General features: G+C 36.7%; 1 protein-coding gene across 2 annotated transcripts in view; it reads left to right on the forward strand.

Moving 5' to 3' along the window:
* Window positions 1-19,214, forward strand: part of MAN1A2 (mannosidase alpha class 1A member 2) — a 181,873-nt gene that overhangs the window by 22,685 nt on the left and 139,974 nt on the right. Inside the window, exons 1-2 of one of the 2 annotated variants that reach the window (XM_063624684.1) lie at window positions 3,882-3,947; window positions 11,811-12,066. In XM_063624684.1, coding sequence (XP_063480754.1) covers window positions 11,950-12,066 — 117 coding nt within the window. In that variant the 5' untranslated portion in view covers window positions 3,882-3,947; window positions 11,811-11,949. Of the gene's footprint in view, window positions 1-3,881; window positions 3,948-11,810; window positions 12,067-19,214 lie in introns of those variants that run through there. The other variant, XM_063624683.1, reaches the window with a different exon arrangement.

Genomic DNA, 19,214 nt, shown 5'->3' on the forward strand with positions numbered 1-19,214 from the left:
AGGAATGGATATTGGATTTGGTCAAATACTATTTCTGCATCTCTTGATGATCATGAGGTCATTCTTTTTAAGTCTTTTAATGTAGCAAGTTGTTACATCGATTGAGTTTTGAATGTTAGACACCCTTTGGTAATTATTCTATAATCTTAAAAGTAGTTTTCTATGTTTATGAGGGATATTTGTTTGTTTATTTATTTATTGTATTTGTCTGATTCTGGTATCAGAGTAATATTGGCCCCATGAAATGAATTTGGTTTTCCATTTTCAGTGTCCTGAAAGAGTTTCCATAGAACTGGTATTGATTTTTACCTAAATGCTTGATAGAATTCATCAGTGAAATAATCTGAACTGGAGTTTTCTTTGTGGAGAGGTTTTAACTATACATTCAGTTTCTTTAATAGATACAGGCTCTTAAGGTAATCTAGTTCTTGAGTTCACTTGAGTAGTTTTTTTTTTAAACAAGGAATGTGAATTACTGAATTTTTGATATAAAGTTGCTAATAGTTTCTTACTGTCATTTGAGTATTTGTAGGATTGTAATTGTATCAGTTCTCTCATTGCTGATATTGGTAATTTGTGGTTTCTCTTTTTTCCCTTCTCTTGTCATTGTTAGAAATTTATCAATTTTATTGATCTCAAATAACTAGCTTTTGGATGTATTGGTTTTTCTCTGTTCTTTTGTATTTTAATTCTTGTTTTGCTTTTATCTTTATTATTTCTTTCTTCTTCTAACTTTGGGTTTAATTTTCTCTTTTTTCCATTTTCTTAAGTTAGAACCTGAGGTTCTTGATATAAGATCTTTTTTCCCCCAATGTAGATTGCTATAATTCTCTCTTTAACTTTTCTTTTTTTCTTCATATTGGCATTTAGTGCTATGAATTTCAGTCTAAGAAGTACTTTAGCTTTATCTACAGTTTGATGTTTCCATTTTCTTTCGGTTCAGGGCACTTTCAAATTTCACTTTTTAAAAAATGCCTTTATTGAGATATTATCCACATACCATACCATCCACCCATTTAAAGTATACAATTCAGTGGTTTATTCGGAGTTTGGTATATTTAGTATATTCACAATTATCTGCAATCATCACCAGTCATCTAGTTTTACTTCTGATTTCTTCTTGGACCTGTGATTATTGAGAAGCGTTTTATTGAGTTTATAAATATTTGGAGACTATCCAGATACTTTTATGTTACCTGATTTCTACTCTAATCCCATTGTAGCAAAAAACATACTTTATATGGTCTGAATACTTTTAATTTCATTGAAACTTGTTTATGGCCTAGAAAATGGTCTGTATTGGTACATGTTCTGTTTGCATTTAAACAGAATGTATATTTTGTTGTTGTTGAGTAGAGTGTTCTGTAAATGTCAATTAGGTCAAGTTGGTTGATAGTGTTGTTCAAGTCTTTTATGTCCTTATTGATTTTCCTTCTATTTTGATCAGTTATTGAGTGAAGGATGTTGAAATTACCTACAACATTGTGAATTTGCTGACTTCTTTCATTTCTATCAGTTTTTGCTTCAGGTATTTTGAAATTTTGTTATTAGGTGTGTAACATTTATCATTGTTATATTCTCTTGACATATTGACTGAGCTCATTAATACAAAGTGACCTTTTTTAATACCTGCTCTAAAAGTTACTGTCACATTTAATATAGCTGTTCTCACTTAAACTTTATTGAGTTACTTTACACACTGTAAAATTTACCCACGTTAACTGTACAGTTAGGTGGGAGCTATGCCTCCTGTATATAGGATGATGATTTCCAAATCTGTGTTTTCAGCCTTTGACATCTGAAGCTATGAGCTTTGTTGACTTTTTAAACTTAACAGGTCTAAAATCATACACATTCATCTCTTTCTCACTCCTTCCCTTTATCCCAAATCACCCTTTCTTTCTTTATTCTTGGTTCGGTTAATGGCATCCCTTTCTATCCAGTCAGTATTGTGAAAAATCTATTATTGTTAATTCCTTTTCCTTCTCATGTTTAATCACTTGCCTAAATTTCTAGCTTTCTAAGGTCACTTGTATTGGTCCTTCTTCTCCGTATCTACTTTAAATACATTTTATTAGGCCCTTGTCATTTTTTGCCTGGGAGGATTGCTGTGACCTTCTGACTCCTTTTCCTACTTCCAGCCTTATATCCTCTCCCTTTCTACTCCCACATTGCCCCAAGTCAATCCTGAGGAGGCATTCTTTCCAAGATTTAAGTACAGTCATGCCATTTTCAAGTTGAAGTTCTTTAGTGCCTTGCATTTTTCCCCAGGCTGCATTGTTAGGTCAATTAATGATTGAGCTTTTGTCTTCTCTAGCTTCCTTGCTATGCTGTCTGTCCTACTTTACTGCGCCCTCCCCTACACTGCACACTATACGTTAGTGGCCACACCAAGTTAATTGCTAACTAGTAAATTGTGTTACTTCTTCTGTGTCTTTGTACACTCTGCTTTCTTCGTCTAGAATGCCCTTATTACTTGATCTGCATGGCAAACTCTTTATTATTTTAATTTTTATTTGAAGATCATGTATTTCTTTTGCTATTTCCCTATGTAAATCTGCTTTCAAGTCATATACCTGTATGGTTAACAAGTGACTATTCTTTTCTATGTATGTCTTACCTTTTCTGTAGCTGTCCGTGGTATTTATTTTCTCTTTCACACATTTTGTACTTTGTTTGTGTATTCATTAGATTGTGAACTCTTGTGGGCAAATCATGTGCCTTATTTTTCTCTGTATCCCTTGCCTTTCACATTTGGTAAATTTTATTGAGTTAAGCTGAAATTACTTGAATGACAGATAACCACTGATTTAATCTGAAATTACCATAAATGCAAACTGAAATCCTTTGAAAACCCTAGTTAGAATAATCTATAACTGCTTTCTACAGAAACAAAATCTTTTAATAGCCAAATAGGTGACCTATACCTAACTAAAGATAGAGACAGTAAGTTTGTGTTGATGCCATGGCTGCATTATTAAAGTGGGAGTGCTAAAGCACTTAGTATTTTGTAGGGGCCACATGACCAAAGTAATTGGATTTGGTATAAAAGCTTGAGGTTCTGTGGATTTCTCAGTGCTTAGCTTTAAATCTTTTTTAGCCTCTTTCATGTGGCCAAGCAATTCATATTGAGAAACAGTTGGGCTTCTTCATTAACATGTTGTTTTAGGAATGGGATTACTGTTAAGGAGTGGTGATCTCAAATGTGATACAGTTTGTCCTGTTTGGCTTTGAACTACAGTCAGTACACTGGAAAGTATGTGATTCTTAAAATGATAATGTTCAGAAACTTTTGGTCGTTTGTAAGACAGTATTATTCTGTGCAGGTAGAGTACGTTCATTTGCTGTTGAAAATCATCTTAGACCAGATTTGTAAACATCTCGCTTATGATAACACCATTTTAATTAACCTCTTGGTTATTTCCAAGTTTAAGGAGATCTTCTTTTTATTACCTTGAAGGCATGGCATTTCTTTTTGGAAGGTCTTAAATTCCTTCAGGCACTTGCCAGTAAAGCAGTGTAGAATGCTGTTGTTTCATTGTTTTCTGTACCAGTTGCTGACTATCCTATAGTCATTTCCCAGAATCATTCTTGGCCTTTATTGTGCACAAGTAACTATTTATATAATTGCTTCAACTATTTTGTGTGTGTGTGTGTGTGTGTGTGTGTCTTCCTGGATTCTCTGAAATTTCTTTTGAATATTATTAAAATATAAGATGTTTGAGAAGGCTATTTAATATCTAACTTTGTCATAAAAAAACTTTTAGTATTGGCCATTGTTACTTATCTTTTAAAAGGTAGCATTACATTGTTGATTCATTCATGCCTGGCTAATTTTTTTGTATTTTCAGTAGAGACGGGGTTTCACCGTGTTAGCCAGGATGTTCTCAATCTCCTGACCTCGTGATCCGTCTGCCTCGGCCTCGCAAAGTGCTGGGATTACAGGGGTGAGCCACTGTGCCTGGCCTTCATTTTCTCTTTTTATGTTGCTGGCTGGCTAGGACTTCTAGTACAATCAAATAGAAGCCGTGATAGTGAGCATCCTTACTTGCTTCCCTCACTTTGAGAGAGAATTACTTCTGTACTTTGATTATCGGGAATGTGATTTGCTGTAGTTTTTGGAAATATATTTTATTAGGCTGAAGAAGTTCTCTTTTTCTCCATTCACTTTCTTCTTCTGTTTCTACTGAATGAGTGTAAGGGCAGAAGTTACCAAAAGGCTGGAACACTATACTTTTGAGGTTACATTGAAGATGATAAAACCAATGATCAGAGGCCTGTTGGTAAAGTAGGTTTGAGGAAGAGGCAGCGTCAAAGGAAGAATCAATTTTTAACGGTGGTGGATAGAAGAGTGATGTAAAGTGTAGGAAGTGGAAACAGCAAGTGTAGTACTGTTTGAAAAAGTAAAATGAAGGAAGGGGAACACCAATGAAGGTTGAAGTGGAGGCAGTTTTGAGGGGAGTTTTTATTTATTTTTAAAGGACAGGTGAAACTTCATATTTGTAAGTAAAGGTTAAAGCTCCAGTAGAGAAGGACAGAGTGAATATAAAGGAAAATTTTTGCCAACCAAAATTCCAGTGTAATTTTATGTATCCCTATGTAAATTAGAATCATCCAGAATGCTTCCAAACATGATTCAAGAGCCTCAGCGGCTTAAGCAAGACAGAAGTTAATTTCTGTTCACACGTATGAATTCTGCAGGACAGTTTCAATAAGAGAGGCTGAGAAATAGAGTTTTTATTTAGCAGGATCATGGGCTTAGCCAAAACTTGAGGGCTCTAGGACTAAGGAAGAAGAAAGAAAAGATTTTGGGAGACAGTTTTCAGTATCTGCACAGTACGTGTGAGAAAACTCTTAAATTTATCTCTCTCAGTATTTCCATAGTGTTTAAGAAGTCAAAATGCATTTGTCTATATCTAGACTCTTACTAGCTCCTTGACCCTGAACAAAGTATTTTTCTCTTCATTCCTTAATTTTTTCATAATAAGGTAGAGAATAATGGTGTTTGATAGAGAGTACCTCGTAAGTTGGTATGAGAATTAAATAAGATAATATATGTAATTGATGAAGTCATTGCCTTGTACATCTAAGCTACAATTACTAGTTTTGTTGTCATTTGCCCTTGCTCTTCAAGGATCAGGGATGTGTTGAAGGACAAAACAGACACACAAAAAATAAAATAACAAAAGCAACAAACAAAACCTTATATTACTTATGGGATATCCAAAAGTTAATTAAATATTACACATTAAGATACAATTGAAAAGAGTAACTTCAAATCTCATGAGAACTTGTAGATATAAAACTAGATTTTATTGGAAACCTTGGAAGGTACTCAGCCAAACTGCAAAGTTTGAGGGCACGGTTCTTCACATGACCACTCTCACATCTGGCACCACTTGCAAATTCAGAGGGCTCCCCAGACCACCCTCTGGCTTGATAATTTGCAAGGACTCACAAAGGGATTACAGATTACAGGGATCGAGATTAAAATCAGCCAAGGGAAGAAACACATAGGGTGAAGTCCAGGAAAGTTCCAAATGTTGATCTGCCAGTGTCCTCTTCCCATAGAGTCAGGACATGTTCTTCCAGCACCAATGTGTGACAGTATGCATGATTGCCAACCTGGTAAACTCATTCAAGCTTCAGTGTATAGAGTTTTTATGGGGCTTCATTATGTAGGCATCATTGGTTGATTACTCAATTGCCTGTATGGTTGAACTCAGTCTCCCAATGGACTGATACTGTGTAACCCAGAGCCTTGTCCTAAGCCATATTGTTGGTGTTTATGACATGGCTAGCTTTTACTTTAAAACTGTTAGTTGTGGCCAACCCTACCTGAAGATCTGGTACGGCCAGCACCCATCATAAACAAGCACACTTCTATCAACTATGACACATTACCTCCCAGAAGCTGAAGTCAATGGTGAGACTTCTCTTTGCACAAGGCCAAATTCTTTACTACACAGAAAGATACAAGACACTGATGAAAAGGAATAATCTTTACAAATGAAAGTCTAACATAATTATCTGTTGAAAATACCAAAGTTAAAAACAATCTTAAAAATATGTAAGAGAAAGATCATCCAAGTGAAAATAAAACCCCCAGCTGGAGTAATTTAAAAATCTAGAAATTTGGCTGCCAAAGCAAAATTTGAGGAAGCATTTGCATGGAGATCAAAATGAAAATAAAATTTTGAGTCATATAGGGAAGAAAACTAGCAAGAAAGTTCATAGTGCTACTAAATAATTATTGTGAAAACTCAAGGAAAAAGGGAAATAAAGTACATTATTTGCTTTGGCAGTTGTAAAGATTGCTGCATTCACTTGTAATTTGGAGCAGAGAAGTTAGAAGGATTGAAATTATTGACTTACATGTGTATAGAACATTACTTTTTACTTGATTCCAAGGTAAGTACAAGGAATTACTTAGCAAAAAAGGGTTATATTGTTTTTAAAGTGGTATAGTCAGAGTAGTGTATGTTTTCCTATCTCTGTTAATGAAGGTACTAATCATAGAGGCTTTTGTTTTAGTGATTGTTCCAGGTTGTAGTGTGAGGCATGGGCAGAGCTGGAACTAAAATCTTTGTCTCCTGACTTTTGGGTTAAGTATACTTTTTTTCTAACTGCAAAATGATTCCTCTTGGAACCCAGTTAACAGGAGGTCTGACTGAATTTCCTGGAATTCTGGAGTTTCTCTTAGGACCAGTCTGGTTAGTCTTTTCTTGCCCTCTAGTTGATATTGGTTCTTCTGAAATAGTTTACTCACTAAACTCTTAAGCAAATAGTGCTTTTTGAGGGACAAATAAAAATAAATCTATAGATTATTTAGATTTTCAAAATGTGTTTGAATAAGGCTCTTCACAATATTGCAACAATGTAGGTTCTGATGAGCAAAGTTTGACTGCCTTAACAATAACAAGTGGGATAAGATGATTGGAGCTTTCCTTTAGAGCAAACATTTAGAGGTCTCAATTTTTTATTTTTAAAAATAATTATAAAAATTATTATACATGTTGCTATCAAATGTACTTTTCACCTGTGGAGGAACAACTGATGCTAACACGAAGTTAATAGCAATAGTAAGTGAAAATGGAAAACTGTTACATGGCAGTGTTATTAAGGGGTCTCACCATAACACCATGTCATTAATTTTAATATGGATTTTAATATTTAATATGCATTTGTATTGCCTACCCTGTAGTGAGAGCTGCTGTTTATAACCCTTTTTTTCTTTTTTTTTTGGAGACATAGTTGTTTTTTTGGAGACACAGTTTCGCTTTTGTTGGCCCAGGCTGGAGTGCAATGGCATGATCTCAGCTTAGTGAAACCTCCACCTCCCAGGTTCAAGCAATTCTCCTGCCTCAGCCTCCTGAGTAGCTGGGATTACAGGCACCTACCACCATGCCCAGCTAATTTTTGTATGTTTAGTAGAGACGGGGTTTCACCATGTTGGCCAGGCTGGTCTTGAAGCCCTGAGATCAGGTGATCCACCCACCTTGGCCTCCCAAAGTGCTGGGATTACAGGTGTGAGCCACCACACCCGGCCTTACAACTCTTTTGACTGTTTGTAGCCTCATGATGGTATATAGACTTTCTATATCATATTTACTTCAGATGGGGTCTTAGAATCTGTATTTGCATTTTAGTGTTTTTAAACATCTATTATATGCCAGGTATTGTCCTAGGCATTGAGGGATACGTTGGAACAAAAATCAGATAGGGTCTCTGAACTTAATGGAGTTACTAGTCATCAGGAGAGACAGGCATTATTCAAAGAATCACATGTGGTTGAGTACTGTGAAGGAAAGATACATGGTGCCATCAGACTGTATATTAGGGAGATTTGTCTAATCTAGGAGATACCTGAAGAAGTTATGATTGATCAGTGACTTGAAGGTAAAGAAGAAATTGTAAGAGTGTTTTAAGCGAGGAAACCTCATGCATATGGGATGCATATGGGGCTATTGATGGGAAAAAAAAATGATACGTAAAAGAACTACAAGAAGGTGGCTGGGCACGGTGGCTCATGCCTGTAATCCCAGCACTTTGGGAGCCTGAGGTGGGCGGATTGCCTGAGCTCAGGAGTTCGTGACCAGCCTGGGCAACATGGTGAAACCCCATTTCTACTAAAATACAAAAAATTAGCCTGGTGTGGCGGCATGTGCCTGTAGTCCCAGCTTGTTGGGAGGCTGAAGCAGGAGACTGTTGAACCTGGGAGGCAGAGGTTGCGGTGAGCCAAGATCGTGCCACTGCACTCCAGCCTGGGTGACAGAGGGAGACTCTATTTCAAAAAAAAGAAAAAAAAAAAAAGAACTGAAAGAAGGTGTGTGGCTGTAGAACAGAGAGCTAGAGGAGTATGTATGAGATGAAGCTTGAGAGATAGATAGAAGGTACATTATACAGAATTCCTTAATAGTCCATAATATAATTCCTTAGGATAAGGGAAGCCATGAAGTGTTTTAAGTGAGAGTGAGGCATAGTCTGAATAATTTCAGAAAGCACATTGGGTCTATAGTATGGATGGAGAATAGCTTGTGGGTGGGTTGGGGAGTGGTTGGAGAGTGAATGTGTGAAGACTGTTGGAAGCGTATTACAATAGTTTAGGTGAGGCATGATGGTAGCCTCCTTATTGTGGTTCCATCGCACGCTAAAAAGAGTATGCAGAAAAGGAGGACTATGACTAAGTAAGTTCAAGAAGTGTTGTGTTAGGCAACTCTATTGCAGAACATCTCAGGGCTTTTAAAATGCCCATGTGCATGGTGAAACTCTGCGAGGGGATATGGGATGTTTTGTGGCATATATGTCTTGCCCCCCACAGGGTGGGCTCTAGAAAGTGGTGTGTAATACCTGTTCGTGGAAGCTCACTGGTAGGTGAAGATGCTTTCTGAGTGATAACATATGAGCTATTGCAAACATGGTTGGGGATTCCACATGCCATTTAGCAATAACTTGGGGATAACATGGTACTTGGAGATAGAAATGGAAAGCTTGTTTTCTTGGGGAAATCTCCCCATTTGTCATCAGGATGGAAAATTACCCTTGAAAGAGCCAGTCTTCCCCATTTGATGTTGCTCTTCTTTGGGGCCCATTTCCAGGTCCTCTGTTTTTCTGAATCTATGTGCATGCTTGCATAGTGAGTGGGTGAGTTGGGGAAATTCTCAGCTGGAAATGTCAGAATACCCACTGATAGTTACTTCGTAGAATCTGAAATCTTGGGACAATTGAGGGCCGTGGCGGTAATTCATAATAGCAGGCACTTTCCCTCTTTCTCTTCTGTCATGAACCATGTTGGCCATTTGACCTCAGGCTTATTGTCTCTTGATTGCAAGATGGCTCTCTTAGCTTTAGGCTTCACAAATACATTTGAAGACAGGAATAGGTGATTGGGTGGGTTTAGACTTAGCAGGTAAATGTCCTTTTCTCAACTGGCTCTGTGCATTTGTTAATCTGTAAAGGAAAATTCCTGATAGTTCCCTTTTTTCTCTTTGGTTGAAATAGGGTTTTATGGCTACCCTTAGCTGCAAGGGCAGCTGGGAAAGACTTGATTAACATAGACAGATTATGATCTGTTCTCTGGGGGTAGTAGTAGCACAGTGTTTTTCTGTTGGTAAAATGTGGGGCTGGGATTGGAAGGCTCTTGGGTGTTTCTGCCTTGGATGTCTTATATAAGACTTCAATCAGCACCTATGTGCTGATGATGCCCTTGTCTGCCTGAGTCGCCTGAACAGATCAGCCCTCATGTCAGTTTCTCATGGATTCATTCAGGGACCAACCTTAGTTCCCTGCCCTATTCCTCCCACATCCATCCAGTCTGTCTGTAGGCCCCATGGATTCTTCCTGCCTGCTGAATGACCTTTTGTGTTACTGACCGTCTAGCCTACTTCACCTCCCTCTCCCTTTTCTCTCTCTCATTTCTCTTATCAGCACCTTTTCAGTGCTAATAACTCATTTTTTCTCTAGTGTTTAACATTTTATTGTTAATACTACATAATATTAGATTGTGAATTTTTCTTTTGGCATATAGGTTTATGATTTAGCACGTGCTATTCATGTAACTACCATCATAATTATATATGTAACAATTCTATCATTTAAAAAAAATACTCCCTTGTGTTATTCCTTTATAGTTAGCCCATCCGTCATCCATAATTCCTGGCTACCACTAATCTATTCACCATGCCTCTTTTTTTGTCTTTTTTGAGAATATCATATAAATGGAATCATATAGTATACCTTTTGAAATTGGCTTCTTTCACTCGGATAAGAATCCCTTTGCGATCCATTCAAGGAGTGTGTATAAACAATTCACTCCTTTTTATTGCTGAGTAGTAGTCTGTAGTGTGGATATACCACAGTTTTGTTTAACCATTTATTTTTGGAGGATATCTTGATTGTTTTCAGTTTTTGCCTATTATGGATTAAGCTGCTATAAACATTTGTGTATAGTCCTTTGTCCTTCATTTTTTTTCATCATGGCAAAATACAATTAACAAAATTTACCATCTTAACCATTTTAAATGTATACAATTCAGTAGCATTAAATACATTCATATTGTTGTACAACCATCACCGTCATCCATTTCCAGAACTCTTTTCATCTTGTAAACCTGAAACTCTGTACCCATTAAACAATAACTTCTCATTATCCCATCTCTGGTTCCTGGCTACCATCATTCTACTTTTTGTCTCTAGGGTTTTGCCTTCTTTAAGTACCTTCTACAAGTGGAATCATACAGTATTTGTCTTTTTGTCTTTTTGTGCCCAGCTTGTATAAAGGTTTTTTTTTTTTAAATGATCACGAGTCTTTATTTCTCTGAGATAAACGCCGAGAAGTGCATTTGCAGGATTCTGTGATAGTTACATCTTTAGTTTTTTAAAAAAACACAAAATTTTCCAAAGTGGTAAAATTTACACCATTTTACATTCTCACTAGCAATGTTATAAGTTCAGCCATCTGCAGAGCTTGAATTAAATTTCTGGAGAGATGACCTATTGACTCTTGGGTTAGGTGTTTACCCTTAGAGTAGTCATCGTTGGTTGATTGATTTGGAAAAGAATGGTTTACAGTAAGTACCACTCTTGTATTCATTCCTGTGGATTGGGGTGGATATAGAGGGAATATTGAACTCTCTTTCACAAAAGTAGGGCTGAGTAGAAAATGGTGTAGGTGTCCATTGCAGTAGTGGTTTCCAAATCTGTGTGTACACCAGAATCATCTGAGGACCTCTTCATGATACAGATTCATGGGTTTCATATAGACCTACTAAATTGGAATCTGTTTTTAACAAGAGTTCAAGAGAGTTTCAAGTAGTCATGCCCACATCAGTTGGGAATGTTACATTATAATATCTATGTACTTTTGAAAATTTAAAGGTTTTAGAAGCATATGCTGTACTATATAAATGAAAAACTTCCTGTTCTCTTATCTTTTCCTCTTTTTCTTTGGCCTTATGTTTATATTTTTGTCTCTTCTCTGATACTTATTCTATTTTTGTTTTCTCTCCTCCGTTTAGTTTTCACTGGTGTCTATTTTTTGCAAATGTCTGTGGATAAGTTACTGTTATCTCTGCTCTTAGTCTGGAAATTGTATAAAGAGATTATAAACAGAGTTTGATCTTAGGTATCCAGGGTGCCTTTTCTTTCTCATTCCAGATCCGAATCTGTCTCACTGATAATTCTTTCCTTTTAATGGCAAAAGTAGAAAACAAGTTCCTGGGTTTAATGGAGAGGTCTTTATGTTTTATATTTAAAGGTTGACATTCTTAAGTAGGCTCACTCTTATGTTTTATTTCCTTCTTTTCTCACAGGGAGGAAGAAGAACGTCTGAGAAATAAAATTCGAGCTGATCATGAGAAGGCCTTGGAAGAAGCAAAAGAAAAATTAAGAAAGTCAAGAGAGGAAATTCGAGCAGAAATTCAGACAGAGAAAAATAAGGTAGTCCAAGAAATGAAGATAAAAGAGAACAAGCCACTGCCACCAGTCCCTATTCCCAAACTTGTAGGAATAAGTGGTGGAGACCCAGAAGATAATGACATAAGAGAGAAAAGGGAAAAAATTAAAGAGGTAATAAGCTGAGTTTTGTGATATGGAGTGTTTATGGATTTGTATTTGGATATAAACAAATTATATAATCTATGGTATCCTGTTTTGATCTGTTCGTTCTTGGGTCATAGTTGTAGTATAGTTTCCAGGTTGGTAATAAGGACTAGAACTCTGTCTTGTTTTTTTTTTTTTTTAATGTTAATTATAATGTAATTATTGAACACTTAAAATATTTTTGATACAACTTTTGGATGGTTAGTGCCACTCATTCTTTGTTCAGAGATCTTTTGAAATTCAGCATTTTATTAATAATATATTTGTATATAACTTATTGTCTAAGCAGTTTCTTAAATGTTCAGTTACAAAGGGACTCTGCTAGATACTATGCAGATCACCTCATAAACATGCTTCTAAAGAGCTAGCATTATATCTCCAATTTTTTAAGGAATATGTCATGATATCCCTCAACTATACTGTAGATTAACACATTCCTTCCAAAAAGTCTTCATGGATTGAAAAATGGGAAAGAATTGATTTCAAAATTCTTTAAATTTATTTAGCCTCAGAAGTCTTTCAATTTGTTATTCTGTAGTTACTTAAAAGTAAAGAGAATACCAGATGGGAAAAATCTAGTGAATATTTGAGTTAAACTTTGTTAATTAGAACTCCTAAAAATTCTGGGTGAAGTTTGTAATTATACTGCCTGTGAAGACAAATATTTTATCAGAGTGTAATTGTACCAACAATATTTCAGAAGGTTTAATTATTATGAAGTAAGATAAATTTAGTTCAAGTAATCAAATATCTATTTGGATATATTCTAGTAATAGATACGGAAGGTATAGCAGATACTTTAAGCTTAGCATTATGAATTATTATAAAACGTTGACCTTGATGGAGTAGAAATAGAGCTGTGCTCTGATTTTACCTCACCTCTAGAGTCTGTTTTATATGTAGACTACTTAAGGCACTTCCTTCGGACAGTGTTGGGAGAGACAATGATAGATTTTTTTTCAGATGCGTGACTTGCTTTTTTTCAGATGTCATTACAATGTACTGAAATACTGTTTTCAAATATGTAATAATTCAGATAGATAACCGCGTATGTTCAGGGGACCCGCAGATGATCCTCAGGTTCAGTGACTCACCAGAAGTACTCACGGAACTCAGCATATAGAAATATATTTTAGTTTGCTGAACTTTTATCCTGTTATTTTACTGAAGTTATTTATTCTTACAGCTTTTTTGAGATTGCTTGTGATTTTTCTTATACATAGTCATGTCTTCTGTGAAGAGATACTTTTACTTTTTCCTTCTTGATTTTTATACCTTTCATATTTTTTTTCTTGTCATACTGCAGTGGCTAGGAGTTCTAATACATTGTTCAAAATAAGTGGCGAGAATGGACATACTAGGTTTGTTCCCAGCTTTAGGGGTTAAGCATCCAGTCTTTTGCCATTAACTATGTTGTGTCAACTGTAGGTTTTTTAAAGATGCTGTTTATTAGGTTGAGGATGTCTCCTTGTAGTTGTAGTTTGAGAGTTTTATCATGAATGAGTGTTGAATTTTGTCAGATGCGTTGTCTTCATTTTTCTCTAGATGACTGTATGATTTTTTTTCCTTTATTCTGTTAACATGGTAAATTACATTGTTTTTTGGATGTCTTATATTCCTGGGTTAAACTCCACTTTGTCATGGTATAGTATCTGTCTTAGATGTTGCTAATTTTTCTTAAGGAATTTTGCATCTGTGTTCTTGAGATACATTGGTCTTGAGTTTTCTTGTAATATCTTTGCTTGATTTTGGTGTCTGATTAATGCTGGCTGCATAAAGCAAGTTAGGAAATGTTTAATGAATAGTATGCTGTTAAATGAATAGATTTTTGGTCTACTATTTATAATTCATCTGATACATAATTAAATAGTCTGCTGTTGTATAACTGAGAACTCCTTGGGTTGTAAGACACTCAGCTCAAACTAAGTGATACAAATAGTATTTATTGGTTTAATGGCTCTAAACAAGGGCTTCAAGTTTGGCTGAATCCAAGCCTGTAGATGTTATTGTGAGTGTTAAGCATCTGTCTCTTTCCTTTTGCTAGTTTCTCCATGCTGGCAGAGAGCCATTATGAGCTCCAGGATTATATATTACATAGACCATGAGATTGCAGAATAAAAAAGTCCCTCTATCTCCAGGTGTCTATAACAATATGTGTAAAAAGAACTTGATTGTACCTACTTGAATCACATGTATCCACTCACTTTGTTTAGGGCAGGGGTTGACAGCTACAATCGTGGGCCAAATTCTGCTTGCTGTCTGTTTTTTAAAAATAAATTTCAGGCCGGGCACGGTGGCTCACACCTGTAATCCCAGCACTTAGGGAGGCCAAAGTGGGTGGATCACGAGGTCAGGAGATCAAGACCATTCTGGCTAACATGGTGAAACCCCATCTCTACTAAAAATAACAAAAAATTAGCCGGGTGTGGTGGCGCACGCCTGTAGTCCCAGGAGGCTGAGGCAGGAGAATGGTGTGAACCCGGGAGATGGAGCTTGCAGTGAGCTGAGCTTGCGTCACTGCATTCCAGCCTGGGCGACAAAGCAAGACTCCATCTCAAACAAAAATAAATAAATAAAATAAATTTTAATTTGAACACAACCATGTCCATTTACTTACATATTATCTGGGACTGCTTTTGTGCTGTAACAGCAGAGTTAGTTTGTTGATCTCTGGTCTAAGGATAAGGGATTTTCTAGCTAGGCTGAGTTAATTGATAGTAGAAGCAGCGCCTCTCTTGATTGACAGCTCTGTTATATGTGAGGAAAGGGGAGCTGTCCCCAAAAAGACTTAACATTTCTCAAAAGGAAAGAATCCCAAACAGATATGTACCTCCTGAAGAAAGAGGACTTGTCTATTATGCTGATTTTTTTCCTGTCATATAGATGAGATTAAACATAATTATGTATGTTTTCATACTGATTCAAATGTTTTTTTAATTTATTTGTTTATTTTTATTTTTTAATTATTTATTTTTTTTATTATTATACTTTGGTTTTTAGGGTACATGTGCACAATGTGCAGGTTTGTTACATATGTATCCATGTGCCATGTTGTTTTGCTGCACCCATTAACTCGTCATTTAGCATTAGGTATATCTCCTAATGCTGTCCCTCCCCTCTCCCCCCACCCCACAACAGTCCCCGGAGTGTGATGTTCCCCTTCCTGTGTCCATGAGTTCTCATAGTTCAATTCCCACCTATGAGTGAGAACATGAGGGGTTTGGTTTTTTGTCCTTGTGATAGTTTACTGAGAATGATGTTTTCCAGTTTCATCCATGTCCCTACAAAGGACATGAACTCATCATTTTTTATGGCTGCATAGTATTCCATGGTGTATATGTGCCACATTTTCTTAATCCAGTCTATCGTTGTTGGACATTTGGGTTGGTTCCAACTCTTTGCTATTGTGAATAGTGCGACAATAAACATACATGTGCATGTGTCTTTATAGCAGCATGATTTATAGTCCTTTGGGTATATACCCAGTAATGGGATGGCTGGGTCACATGGTATTTCTAGCTCTAGATCCCTGAGGAATCACCACACTGACTTCCACAATGGTTGAACTAGTTTACAGTCCCACCAACAATGTAAAAGTGTTCCTATTTCTCCACATCCTCTCCAGCACCTGTTGTTTCCTGACTTTTTAATGATGGCCATTCTAACTGGTGTGAGATGGTATCTCACTGTGGTTTTGATTTGCATTTCTCTGATGGCCAGCGATGATGAGCATTTTTTCATGTGTTTTTTGGCTGCATAAATGTCTTCTTTTGAGAAGTGTCTGTTCATGTCCTTTGCCCACTTTTTAATGGGGTTGTTTGTTTTTTTCTTGTAAATTTGTTTGAGTTCATTGTAGATTCTGGATATTAGCCCTTTGTCAGATGAGTAGGTTGCAAAAATTTTCTCCCATTCTGTAGGTTGCCTGTCCACTCTGATGGTAGTTTCTTTTGCTGTGCAGAAGCTCTTGAGTTTAATTAGATCCCATTTGTCAATTTTGGCTTTTGTTGCCATTGCTTTTGGTGTTTTAGACATGAAGTCCTTGCCCACGTCTATGTCCTGAATGGTATTGCCTAGGTTTTCTTGTAGGATTTTAATGGTTTTAGGTCTAACATTTAAGTCTTTAATCCATCTTGAATTAATTTTTGTATAAGGTGCAAGGAAGGGATCCAGTTTCAGCTTTCTACATGTGGCTAGCCAGTTTTCCCAGCACCATTTATTAAATAGGGAATCCTTTCCCCATTTCTTGTTTTTGTCAGGTTTGTCAAAGATCAGATAGTTGTAGATATGTGGCATCATTTCTGAGGGCTCTGTTCTGTTCCATTGATCTATGTCTCTATTGTGGTACCAGTACCATGCTGTTTTGGTTACTGTAGCCTTGTAGTATAGTTTGAAGTCAGGTAGCGTGATGCCTCCAGCTTTGTTCTTTTGGCTTAGGATTGACTTGGCAATGCGGGCTCTTTTTTGGTTCCATGTGAACTTTAAAGTAGTTTTTTCCAATTCTGTGAAGAAAGTCATTGGTAGCTTGATGGGGATGGCATTGAATCTATAAATTACCTTGGGCAGTATGGCCATTTTCATGATATTGATTCTTCCAGCCCATGAACATGGAATGTTCTTCCATTTGTTTGTATCCTCTTTTATTTCATTGAGCAGTGGTTTGTAGTTCTCCTTGAAGAGGTCCTTCACATCCCTTGTAAGTTGGATTCCTAGGTATTTTATTCTCTTTGAAGCAATTGTGAATGGGAGTTCACTCATGATTTGGCTCTCTGTTTGTCTGTGATTGGTGTACAAGAATGCTTGTGATTTTTATACATTGATTTTGTATCCTGAGACTTTGCTGAAGTTGTTAATCAGCTTAAGGAGATTTTGGGCTGAGACGATGGGGTTTTCTAGATATACAATCATGTCATCTGCAAACAGGGACAATTTGACTTTCTCTTTTCCTAATTGAATACCCTTTTTTTCCTTCTCCTGCCTGATTGCTCTGGCCAGAACTTCCAGCACTATGTTGAAGAGGAGTGGTGACAGAGGGCATCCCTGTCTTGTGCCAGTTTTCAAAGGGAATGCTTCCAGTTTTTGCCCATTATGATATTGGCTGTGGGTTTGTCATAGATAGCTCTTATTATTTTGAGATACGTCCCATCAATACCTAATTTAGTGAGAGTTTTTAGCATGAAGCGTTGTTGAATTTTGTCAAAGGCCTTTTCTGCATCTATTGAGATAATCATGTGGTTTTTGTCTTTGGTTCTGTTTATATGCTGGATTACATTTATTGATTTGCATATGTTGAACCAGCCTTGCATCCCAGGGATGAAGCCCACTTGATCATGGTGGATAAGCTTTTTGATGTGCTGCTGGATTCGGTTTGCCAGTATTTTATTGAGGATTTTTGCATCAATGTTCATCAAGGATATTGGTCTGAAATTCTCTTTTTTGGTAATGTCTCTGCCAGGCTTTGGTATCAGGATGATGCTGGCTTCATAAAATGTGTTAGGGAGGATTCCCTCTTTTTCTGTTGATTGGAATAGTTTCAGAAGGAATGGTACCAGTTCCTCCTTGTACCTCTGGTAGAATTAGGCTGTGAATCCATGAGGTCCTGGACTCTTTTTGGTTGGTAAGCTATTGATTATTGCCACAATTTCAGAACCTGTTATTGGTCTATTCAGAGATTCGACTTCTTCCTGGTTTAGTCTTGGGAGAGTGTATTTGTCGAGGAATTTATCCATTTCTTCTAGATTTTCTAGTTTATTTGCATAGCGGTGTTTGTAGTATTCTCTGATGGTAGATTGTATTTCTGTGGGATCGGTGGTGATATCCCCTTTTTCATTTTTTATTGCATCTATTTGATTCTTCTCTGTTTTCTTCTTTATTAGTCTTGCTAGCGGTCTATCAATTTTGTTGATCTTTTCAAAAAACCAGCTCCTGGATTCATTAATTTTTTGAAGGGTTTTTTGTGTCTCTATCTCCTTCAGTTCTGCTCTGGTTTTAGTTATTTCTAGCCTTCTGCTAGCTTTTGAATGTGTTTGCTCTTGCTTTTCTAGTTCTTTTAATTGTGATGTTAGGGTGTCAATTTTGTATCTTTCCTGCTTTCTCTTGTGGGCATTTAGTGATATAAATTTCCCTCTACACACTGCTTTGAATGTGTCCCAGAGATTCTGGTATGTTGTGTCTTTGTTCTCGTTGGTTTCAAAGAACATCTTTATTTCTGCCTTCATTTCATGATGTACCCAATAGTCATTCAGGAGCAGGTTGTTCAGTTTCCATGTAGTTGAGCAGTTTTGAGTGAGTTTCTTAATCCTGAGTTCTAGTTTGATTGCACTGTGGTCTGAGAGACAGTTTGTTATAATTTCTGTTCTTTTACATTTGCTGAGGAGAGCTTTACTTCCAACTATGTGGTCAATTTTGGAATAGGTATGGTGTGGTGCTGAAAAAAATGTATATTCTGTTGATTTGGGGTGGAGAGTTCTGTAGATGTCTATTAGGTCCACTTTGTGCAGAGCTGAGTTCAATTCCTGGATATCCTTGTTAACTTTCTGTCTCTTTGATCTGTCTAATGTTGACAGTGGGGTGTTAAAATCTCCCATTATTAATGTGTGGGAGTCTAAGTCCCTTTGTAGGTCACTCAGGACTTGCTTTATGAATCTGGGTGCTCTTGTGTTGGGTGCATATATATTTAGGATAGTTAGCTCTTCTCGTTGAATTGATCCCTTTACCATTATGTAATGGCCTTCTTTGTCTCTTTTGATCTTTGTTGGTTTAAAGTCTATTTTATCAGAGACTAGGATTGCAACCCCTGCCTTTTTTTGTTTTCCATTTGCTTGATAGATCTTCCTCCGTCCCTTTATTTTGAGACTAGTGTGTCTCTGCACGTGAGATGGGTTTCCTGAATACAGCACACTGATGGGTCCTGACTCCTTATCCAGTTTGCCAGTCTATGTCTTTTAATTGGAGCATTTAGCCCATTTACATTTAAAGTTAATATTGTTATGTGTGAATCTGATGCTGTCCTTATGATGTTAGTTGGTTATTTAGCTCGTTAGTTGATGCAGTTTCTTCCTAGCCTCGATGGTCTTTACAATTTGGCATGTTTTTGCAGTGGCTAGTACCGGTTGTTC

This window comes from Symphalangus syndactylus, chromosome 12 (assembly GCF_028878055.3).
Source record: "Symphalangus syndactylus isolate Jambi chromosome 12, NHGRI_mSymSyn1-v2.1_pri, whole genome shotgun sequence".
In the NCBI taxonomy this organism is placed as follows: domain Eukaryota; kingdom Metazoa; phylum Chordata; class Mammalia; order Primates; family Hylobatidae; genus Symphalangus; species Symphalangus syndactylus.